The sequence below is a fragment of the Lampris incognitus genome, chromosome 9 (genome assembly GCF_029633865.1).
Source record: "Lampris incognitus isolate fLamInc1 chromosome 9, fLamInc1.hap2, whole genome shotgun sequence".
Taxonomy (NCBI): domain Eukaryota; kingdom Metazoa; phylum Chordata; class Actinopteri; order Lampriformes; family Lampridae; genus Lampris; species Lampris incognitus.
Window position 1 is genome coordinate 13,290,606 of NC_079219.1, and position 9,660 is coordinate 13,300,265.

At 45.3% G+C, this 9,660-nt stretch overlaps 2 protein-coding genes across 2 annotated transcripts; both read right to left on the reverse strand.

Moving 5' to 3' along the window:
- Nucleotides 1-648: 648 nt before the first annotated feature.
- Nucleotides 649-2,801, reverse strand: has1 (hyaluronan synthase 1). The gene is made up of 4 exons (XM_056286351.1): nt 2,121-2,801; nt 1,692-1,917; nt 1,437-1,569; nt 649-1,324 (listed from the first exon to the last, which is right to left on the reverse strand). Exons 1-4 carry the CDS (start codon nt 2,799-2,801, stop codon nt 649-651), a joined length of 1,716 nt encoding a protein of 571 aa, XP_056142326.1.
- A 3,504-nt stretch (nt 2,802-6,305) lies between these two features.
- LOC130118059 (trypsin-3-like) lies at nt 6,306-9,189 on the reverse strand. Its single transcript, XM_056286367.1, has 5 exons — nt 9,108-9,189; nt 8,721-8,874; nt 8,210-8,472; nt 6,743-6,879; nt 6,306-6,602 (listed from the first exon to the last, which is right to left on the reverse strand). The coding sequence occupies exons 1-5, from the start codon at nt 9,145-9,147 to the stop codon at nt 6,453-6,455; spliced, it is 744 nt and encodes a 247-aa protein (XP_056142342.1). The 5' UTR covers nt 9,148-9,189; the 3' UTR covers nt 6,306-6,452.
- Between the last annotated feature and the right edge of the window lie 471 nt (nt 9,190-9,660).

The following is a 9,660-nucleotide window of genomic DNA, read 5'->3' on the forward strand; positions in this document are numbered from 1 at the left end:
AGTGGGATGGACAGCCTTTGTGTGCATGGGTTTCGGTTTTGACCTCTAAAGTCTCTGACATGATCATATTCTAAGGCTGCGTGTCAGAAACAAACATAATTATAGTCTCCTATGCCGGTCCCTAATCAGAACTTACAAGCGAGGCCATGTAGTAAGTCTGACATCATCTGAAGCAGAATCCTGAGCAGTGCATTTGGTCCTTACATCCAAGTCCTTCATATATTTCCGTTTGAATGTGCAAGTGCAACGATGTCTCCCAGTCAAACACAGATCTAAATAACATTATTTTCCCATATATAGCAGTAACATGTTCATTTCTTTATCAACAATACTATGTGCCACAGGCATTAGGCGGTTACTGTCCAGGTCCACAACATAAATAAAACAGATATTATCCCTTTTACAAATATCACGAGGAATATTTGTTTCCTCCTTCCTATTTACCAACTTCCGGAGCTGCATGGCGAGCCCCCTCGGTGAAGAACGGTTGTCGTTCCACACAACAAAATAAATAAATTAAGAAGAAATTAAAGAAATACACCAAACAGAATAAGACACACAATGACATTCAAATATATTAACATTTTTGTCCTTCAGTTTTCCTTGCCCAGTTGTCTTCCGAGACGACACTCCCTGGAGTTGGTGAACCTACACGTTCACGTGGTAAACTTTAGAACGGCTCCTGCATGCCCTGCGAAACCACACCCAGTAGAGCGAGATCATCAGGAGCCAGTAGCACGTGTACGCTGCACAGCCAAAGGTAAGAAACTTGATTTCCAGTATCTTTGCTGGAATGAACCATCTCTCTTTGCTCTCTTTGTAAATTGTATAATACAGGCCACCTAACAAAATAGCCGCCCACACTGACAGAGGAAGTAGGGGTATATAGTTTCCCACCATCTTGCGCCTGCCTGAGGTCCCCCAACTGCTTTTGTTCATGGTGAGAATGGCAAAGTACTTGGCAGGCAGCAGGCTGGTCATGTACAGGACGGAATAGAGGGACATAAACACCATGATCATGTCTCTGCGTATGATGCACGCATACAGTGCTTTCACCAGTCCAATCAGCTGGATGCAACACAGCACCCAGAGGATGTCCCACAAGGTGCCTGTCCAAAATAGCATGATGACCGTGGCTGTTACGAAAAAGGGGAACACGCCAGAAACAATGGACTCGTAAGTCATCCAGAGGTGGTGCTTGTGCCACCACATTGCGTTGTACAGCCACTCACGGAAGTAGGATTTTGTCCAGCGGGTCTGCTGGTTAAGCCAGCGCAGGAACTGGGCAGGCGTTTCTGTGTAGCACTTCGACCGGGCTGTATATCTGAAATAAGTAATTACAAGAATAATGATATTACATAATGAGTAATGTGCAATACAAGGCAGTTGCATGACACACTAAAGAGTTTCACTACAATGGCGGAAAAGCTGCTTACTTTGTGGCGTAGCCCATGCTCAGCATACGGTTGGTGAGATGCCTGTCGTCACCAAACGTGCAGTGAGTCCCAAGGAACTTCTGATTGTACCAAGACTCCAGAAACTGCTGAAGCAGGTCGTTCCTGTACAGACCTGTGATACAAAAAGCACATAAAGAATTATATATAACCAAGCTGCAATAGTTTATCACCGACATTATTGCCGATCACTGTGCACGGCTTGAAATGTGTTTATGTACGTAGCCTCCTCCTTACCCAGAGGGCCGCTAATGCAGGACACGCAGTCAAAGAAGGACTGGCAGGACCTTTCGATGTTGAAGGCCATATAGTATCTTAGACTGCTCATGAAGCTGATGTAGGACTCTTTCATGTTGAGGATCATCACATCTCCTCCCACTGCGCCGTACTTGGGATTACTCTCCAGTACCTTACACAGTTCTACTGTGGCTAGAGAGTCTAGCTTTGTATCCGAGTCACACACCTGGCAATGAAGAGAGAGGGGTAAGGCCGTCAGGGATAACTGGCATACAGTAACAAACGAACGTCATATTCACATCCTATTGGCTGTGGTGATATTTTGAGTAATTGCAGACCAATCATTACATTTAGGTTTCTATGAATCTATATGGCTGAAAAAGATGTCACAATTGCACGTGTGAGAGGCTTCTACTAGAATAAACTCACCTGTATGTAGTCAACTGAGGGGCCGAGTGCTTTAAAGGCTGTGTACATCACCTCCCTCTTGCCACCCCACTTCTGCATGATGCACACACATCTCTTGCTCCTGATCAGACGCTCCACCTCTGCTCTTTGCGGATCCTCTCCAACCACAAAACCAGCTGTACCTGTCGCTCCAGGCGCTTCCTTCAGCGGCTTGCTGGGGTCCCATGTATGGTAGTTGTTCTGCCACACATAACAGCCAGGGTCTTGGTCAGCAAACACCTCTCTGAACATCTCTAGCATGTAGAGGTCTTCTTCCGTGTTCCCGTCTATCACCATGATGATGCGCATGAGCTCTGGCGGATACTTGAGGGCCTTGACAGAGCTGAGGCACTCCCTGAGGTAGACAGGGTCCTCCTGGTAGGCGGAGATAGTGAAGCCGATGGTCTTGGTGAAGGAGCAGGGTTGTGCGCGGGCTTTCATTCGCCGGTGTTCCGCAAAGGCGAAGAAGCTCTGGACCAGCACGTGCAGTCCCAGCAGCAGTCCATAAAAGCCAAACGAGACAATGCCGTACGTGGTTGTCGCCAGTTGGAAACCTTTGACGTAGGCCCATACCATCACCCCTAGCACCACAAGAGCAAAGAGGAAAGTGAAGAGCGCACGGACTACTGAGCCCAACCTCCTGAGTAATGGCTTCAGCTCCATCTCTTTTTCTTTACCTGGCAGAGGAGAGCAGATCTGATGTCATTACAGCACACGGTTATGTATCGTTCGATGGTTAGATTAAGATGAGTATAGATTAAGAATATTAATCCCACCATGCAACACATGCTGAAAACGAACAATAGCCTATGTGTAGTCATGTCTTATAGTAAGGTGCCTTGAAAAACATGTCAAACACAAAATCTCACAATTTATAGTCATCATCCGGAAACATTAAAGATCGATACTGGCCTTTAAGCAGATGTTAGTGACACTAACTGACTTCTAGATGTAACGTAACAAGACTTTTACCTAAGTTTATCATGACATAGGGTGACAGTTCATATCATGATTATATCATTAACAACAAGATGGATGGTTATGATTACATTGACATATTTCATATTTACTTTACCTATTTCGCACGAGTAACTCAGTTGGTCTAACAAGAAGAAATCTTTGAAGAAATTAATTTTAATCTACAAAAAAAAGATGTTCACGTGACTAGATTGAAATGAAAATAATAAATCGTCCATAAGGGAATCAGAAGAAAACTAGAACCTATGGTGTATGGCAAAATAAGCAAGTACCCAACCACAAGCAGACATTTAATTTGTAATTCTGTGATAACAATCGATTTTGAATTCTCCAATTGTTGCCTAATTTCGCACCAGGCCTCGTGAATATTGCTTAAATTATTTCTGTAAATTAGCTTGAAAAGTGTTAAGGGACCTAAGGCAAGTCAAATCTCTGCCCCTACCTGATGTCAAATTTCGCTGGTCTGGAGTTAGCAAGACATCCGCTCCGTACCCCTCCGTCTGGCAGCCTGCGTGGAGTCGGTGGCTTTATAGTAGGATGGATACTTTTACTTTCTTTCTTTCTCTCTCTCTCTCTCTCTCTCTCTCTCTCTCTCTCTCTCTCTCTCTCTCTCTCTCTCTCTCTCTCTCTCTCTCTCTCTCTCTCTCTCTCTCTCTCTCTCTCTCTCTCTCTCTCTCTCTCTCTCTGGAGATTTTTATCAATTACGCGCGCGCCCATTGACTCAGCAGTGCGTCAAGAGGCGGTTTCTCTTAAAAATCACATCCAGCAGTTGTTTGGTTTGGTGGGATGTTTTTTGTTTTGTGTTTTTTCTACTATGGGCAACATAGATGATGTTTGCTCAGACATACAGAGATACTCGATGCTCACACGGGACAAGCGAAGGACACGAATCTCCGGAGCAGGGTCTCTTTAACTTTGTCAAGGCAATGACCCCCCCGCCCCCCATCAAGCAATTTTGCTTTAAGCCACACATCCCCATTTAAAAAAAAAGATTTAAACCACAGATCCCTTCGTCTGAAAAAGAAAAAGTTGTCTCTTCATTATTAGAAATTGTTTCATTGTACTCACTTTTTGATAAATCAAAGAACAGAGATTGAACAACTTCCATTGACATGGGATACCCCCAGTGTTTGGCTACGTCTTTTTTCTGTAGACTCAAAATCCTACAGCAGATTTATCATGGTGCGCTGCTGTCCATAGCCTCGTGAGGGGTAACTTGTTGGTAGGATGCACAATATTAAACGAAATACTATTAAATGTCTTGTATTGTTTCTGTAGCCTGGCTGGCCATGTTTTAAAAAAGGTATCTAAATGCCCCCACAAATACGCACATTGTATTCCGTCACTGGGCAGAAATATCTGCACCAAACATCTCAGACAGGTAAGTTCGCGTTTTCCGGCGAGTCGGTTTGGAGAGCGATTAAATGATGAGGAGCCCATGGGTACAAGAAAGCCTCTGGAGTCGGTGCTGCTCTATTCGGTCAGATGTTGCCCTCTGCTGGTGGCTCTTGCAAATTGCACAGATTAAGGAAGGCTCGGTTGCGCTATATATTCGTAGACATAAAAGGGTTGGGGGGGGGACTTAAGCGGGTCAAAGTCTTTTCCTAACCACTGACCCACCCTAAGGACCATTGGCTGAAGCCACAGAGACCTTAAATGCCCACTCTGGCTTATTAGGTTATTGTCAATGCTCTGATTTGACCATGATTACGTCTGCAGAGACTTTCTTTCCGGAGGAAATCGCTTGACCAGTCATCAAGGGTGCACACCCTTTAGCCGCAGGAGCTGCCATGAGGGATCAGCACGCCTTTTGTCAGACCCAAATGGAAGCAAGTCTGCCTAAGCACCCTGCCCCGGAGCTTTAGCCAGGGTAATATGATGTGATGAATGGAGGCTGCAGCAGTCGGTTAAAGTGAACTGGTCTGACCTACTCCATAGGCTACTCAGGGAATCGTTTATGTTTTTCCCTGAGGGATGTGTGAAGAGATGACTTTGAAACAAGCACATAACACAGGAGTTAACAAAAGGTGTCATCGTCCGCTCTTCAAGTTGTCAAGTTATGTACCACATGTCAGCATCTGTCAGAGTGGCTGTCACTTTGCCCATTCATGTTTTTTCCTGATTGCTTGCATCTGTTCATTGAAGCCCAAATTTTAACCTTAATGAGGTATGACACTGCGATGATATTGTGCTTTGGCTAGATTTGTCCACCCTTGTCCACTTGTTCTGCCTTGTGTGCTGCACAACTAACTACCCATTACACAATGAATCATCCATTCCATTTTAACATGACTGTTATTGACATCTTTCGAAGGCCTACTGATGAAAAGTAGTCATTAACTGCCCCACAAACTGTTGCATTTACACCAAACCTCAATAATGCTCATTTCCCTGTCTTTATGTTTGTTTGTTTGTTTGTTTGTTTGTTTGTTTGTTTGTTTGTTTGTTTTTGTTTTTTGGTCATTAGAGATTTGCCAATAATTCATACAGAGTAAATCACACCGCAACTGTGTATCAGGAGTATTGATTTAAAATGGTGATCAAACATCTTGACTGCCCGGTTATATGAAAACAGCGTATATTTGCCAGCCAATCATAACAGAAATGTTTGCTCAGACTGTGGTCTGAAAACATATACTAACTGGGTCTTCCCTGAAAACTGTTGCATTTCAGACAGACTTCAAGTGATTTTTGGAACCAGATTGTCTTTAAGTTTCTTTTCTTTCTGTCTTGTCATACCATCCATTCCATCCATTTTCCGAACCGCTTATCCATCCTGCTCTCAGGGTCACGGGGGATGCTGGAGCCTATCACACCAATATGATTATATTCCCCCCTCATGCAGTCACTGCTGAACCACAAGAGGGAGCTACATCTATTTCTTTCACAAACAGGATGTCACACTTTGTCCTCACGGTCTCATTCACAATTGTGCTTTCTCAAGTGAGGCGTTATCATACTGTTAGGAAGTGGATTTTCTCACGGGAGGATGGGGGTGGGGGTCGAGACTCTTTGGAGAAGTAAAACCATTCAAAATCTGATCACAGACAGCTGTGATCAGATTTTGACCGATCCTCGACCGCTATGTGAGGCTATGAGAGTACCAAAAAAAATCCCTAGAATAATATAGTATAATATAATAACAAAATACATGCCAAACTGATGAAGTTTCTGAAGTGGTTTTACAGAATGAGTGATATTCCTTCAGCAATATGTTCACAAACCAGCGATAAAACCACAACGTACACCCAGTATGTGGCACTTTGAGCTTTATGGATGCTGCATATTCACACATGAATTCTCCCAGTTCTTCTCTGAACCGCACGTAGGGACTCCTCAGCCAGATGCCATGGTGCTCTCGATCCAGGCGACGTAGTTGCAAACTTTTGTGTACACCCCAGGCTTCTTTCTCAGAGCACAGCCCTTTCCCCAGGACACAACACCCTGAAGCTCCCCGTCGCACACCATGGGACCCCCAGAGTCGCCCTGAGGAAGAGGAGGTAAGACAACGAGAGAGAGAAATGTGATGTAGGTCCTTCATCTTCAGAGCCATATCATATCTGTCTGAGAGTGAAGAAGAAGCATCTTGTGCCTGTGTTTGTGGCTGTGGGCTCTCACTCCGTTACCTGACAGGAGTCTTTGCCTCCCTCCAGGAACCCGGCACAGATCATGTTCTCAGTGATCTGGAAAGGGTAGGCGTTGAAGCAGGCGTCATCACTCAGGAGGGGGGCATCCAGGCACTGCAACTTGTCAGGATACCTCGCTGGAATACGAAGCGCAGCAGGGTAAGAACACAAAGGGAGATTTATCTTTCACACGGCACCAACAAATACCTAACTTGCGCCTCATTCACACATGCAGTCTTTCCCCGAAATGTTCAGGGGCGCTTACTCGACGGGGTCATGTGTGAATCGGAGCAGGGCTCGAGGTCACGTTTCGGGTAAAATGCCGGTAAGGCTGTGGTGTGAATGAGAGCAGTATCACTGCAGGGAAACGCAGGTGAAGGGTTTTGTCCATCTTATGAGAGAAAATACAATTCAACAGGAAATTCTCCTATTTTTCAAAACAGTCTCGATGAACATTTTTAAATTAAATACTTTTAGCAATGCTAAAATGCCGTATCCTATCGCTCAACTTACCCCGGGGCTTTGGCTCCTTTTACCCCGCAGCCACCATTTTGAGAAAAAAGGAAAGGCCCTATACAGGTACACTTGCATTGATAGGAGAGTCATTATAACACGTAGTCCTGCTGGACTGTCCCTCGCCCCTCTGCTGCGGCACTGCCATGGCATGTGTGAAAAGGCACAAGACGGAAATATTTTGAATGTAGATGCATGTGTGAACACTGAACGCCGCTGGTGCTGCCTGAAAGATTATCCCAGTAATTTACCAGGGACTGTGTTTGAAAGGACCTATAGTTAGATAGTTGCTGGAGTGGCAGAACCATGGCGGGGCCGTTCATGGCTGCCATAGATAAGCCTATTAGCTTATAGAACGAACTCAGGTCCTGCTTTCATAACATAATCTCCATCGGGCAGATGTCTGTCTGTCTGTCTATCTGTCTGTCTGTCTGTCTGTCTGTATGTCTCTCTCTCTCTCTCCTGTGTACACACACACACACACACACACACACACACACACACACACACACACACACACACACACACACACACACACAGGGACACAAATGCACGCACACTGTCATTCTTCTAATTCTATCTTTGTGTGGACCCTCACTAATTACATTCATTCCCTAACCCTTAACTCGAACCTTAACCATCAAAACTGCATGCCTAACCTTAACCTTAACCCTAACCTTAACTTTAACCCTAACCCGAACCCAAACCTAACCCTAACCTTAACTTTAACCCTAACCCTAACCCTAACCTTAACCTTAACCTAATCCTAATTCTAACCTTAACTCAAGTCTCAACCCTAAAATAGACCCTGAAGAAGGGAGGACTGGCCAAAATGTCCTCACTTTACAAAAATGTCCTCAAATTGGTCCTCACAAAGATAGAAGTACAAGAAAACACACTTCTTACACACACACTTCTTACACACACACACACACACACACACACATGACTCACAGCCCTCATTGCTGGGACGAAGGCTCCCCCATCCTGAGATATGGCACATTGTGCCATCACGGGCACACTTCGAGGGGAGGACGGCCGGACGCACAAAGCTGTTGAAAGTGGCAGGCTGACTCAGTTTGATCAGCATGATGTCGCTGTCCTGCGTCCGGGAGTCGTAATCTGGGTGGCGGATGAACTTGGCGGACATGATGTGCTGCTCCGTCCCCTCAGACTCCCAGATGTTGTGCTCTCCCAGTCGAATTTCCACATCTGACCTGGAAGGGGGGGGGGGGCCAACACCAACACCATTACCATTCTGTGAAAAAGGAAACACACATGCCATACCTCTTCCCTCCTAAAATAGGAATTCTCCCCTTTTTCTGGAGGGGAGGGTTTGCATCATAGGCTTGTGAAGAGGGACAAGAAAGATTAATACAAGTAGTCTACCTATTATGATGTATTTGTATACACACTACTTAGCCACCTGCATTGTGCAGTGTAGGGCAGTTTGAAGCAATCTTACTTTGTTTTGCAGTGTGCAGCGGAGAGGACCCACTCACGAGACAGGAGGACTCCGCCGCAGAAGTTATACCCAGTGAAGAGAGACACTTGGTAGGGCACAGAATGTTTGGGGCACTCGTACCCTCCGACAATCTTACCTTTCTCCTCCAGGGCAACTGGGGGTTGTTAAAAGAAATACATCAAGAGGTGCGAATAACCAACCCAGTATCCCACGTTTTTGCAGCAACCGAGACGGAAAAGACAAAGCTGACAAGTTGTGTGATTCACGCCTACATGAATTAAGCGTAAACACATGGGTTCTGTGACCGTTTCCAATGCCCCCCCTCCCCCCACAACTCCTGCATTAGCTGTTCCTCCCCGCTGCTAACAAATGGATTTCACAGTCTACCTGTCCCTCCAAGGAGCGCCAGAAGGAGAAAAAGCTTCATGCTTTCTGTCCGTCTGTCCGTCTGTCCGTGTGGTGGGCAGGATCAGTGTGTCCTCAGGCTCTATTTTCTACGCATATCGGTCCCCTTATCGGCTCGCTCTCAAGGCCTTCTGTCGTCAGGTGTGCAACTCAAATAGTGACGCCTTGGAAAACATGTGTTACGTTTCCCCCAGCATATCAGCTTTTAACGTATATATAAAACCAAATCATGTCTTTGGGGTGAGGAGTCTGGTGGCTTTTATTTGTCTAAAGAACCCCCCCCCCCCGCAACAAAAAAACGTCAGAGAAGTTGTTTAGGTTTTGAATGGTTTAATTCAATATGCAGTTCAGCGGTGCGTAGATCACAGGCGACTACAGCTTGGATGAAAGATTTATTTGACTGCCAGGCTTCGCCGGTTGGAATTTCCTCTTTGAACAGTTTCCTTCTCTTCAGTATGCATTTAATTAGCATACATATGTCCATCCCCATTTGCTTTCTATATTTAAGCAGCTCTTGTGCTTGTCTCAGTAATTT

Excerpts from the sequence above, each read along its gene's own strand:
- has1 (XM_056286351.1), bottom strand. The coding sequence starts at position 2,801 with ATGGAGCTGAAGCCATTACTCAGGAGGTTGGGCTCAGTAGTCCGTGCG. Across the intron at positions 1,570-1,691 it reads CTGCATTAGCGGCCCTCTGG|GTCTGTACAGGAACGACCTG; the intron begins GTAAGGAGGAGG and ends TTTGTATCACAG. Across the intron at positions 1,325-1,436 it reads AGCATGGGCTACGCCACAAA|ATATACAGCCCGGTCGAAGT; the intron begins GTAAGCAGCTTT and ends TACTTATTTCAG.
- LOC130118059 (XM_056286367.1), bottom strand. The coding sequence starts at position 9,147 with ATGAAGCTTTTTCTCCTTCTGGCGCTCCTTGGAGGGACAG. Across the intron at positions 8,473-8,720 it reads GCTGCACACTGCAAAACAAA|GTCAGATGTGGAAATTCGAC; the intron begins GTAAGATTGCTT and ends CCCCCCTTCCAG. Across the intron at positions 6,880-8,209 it reads TCGTCCCAGCAATGAGGGCT|CGAGGTATCCTGACAAGTTG; the intron begins GTGAGTCATGTG and ends TTCGTATTCCAG.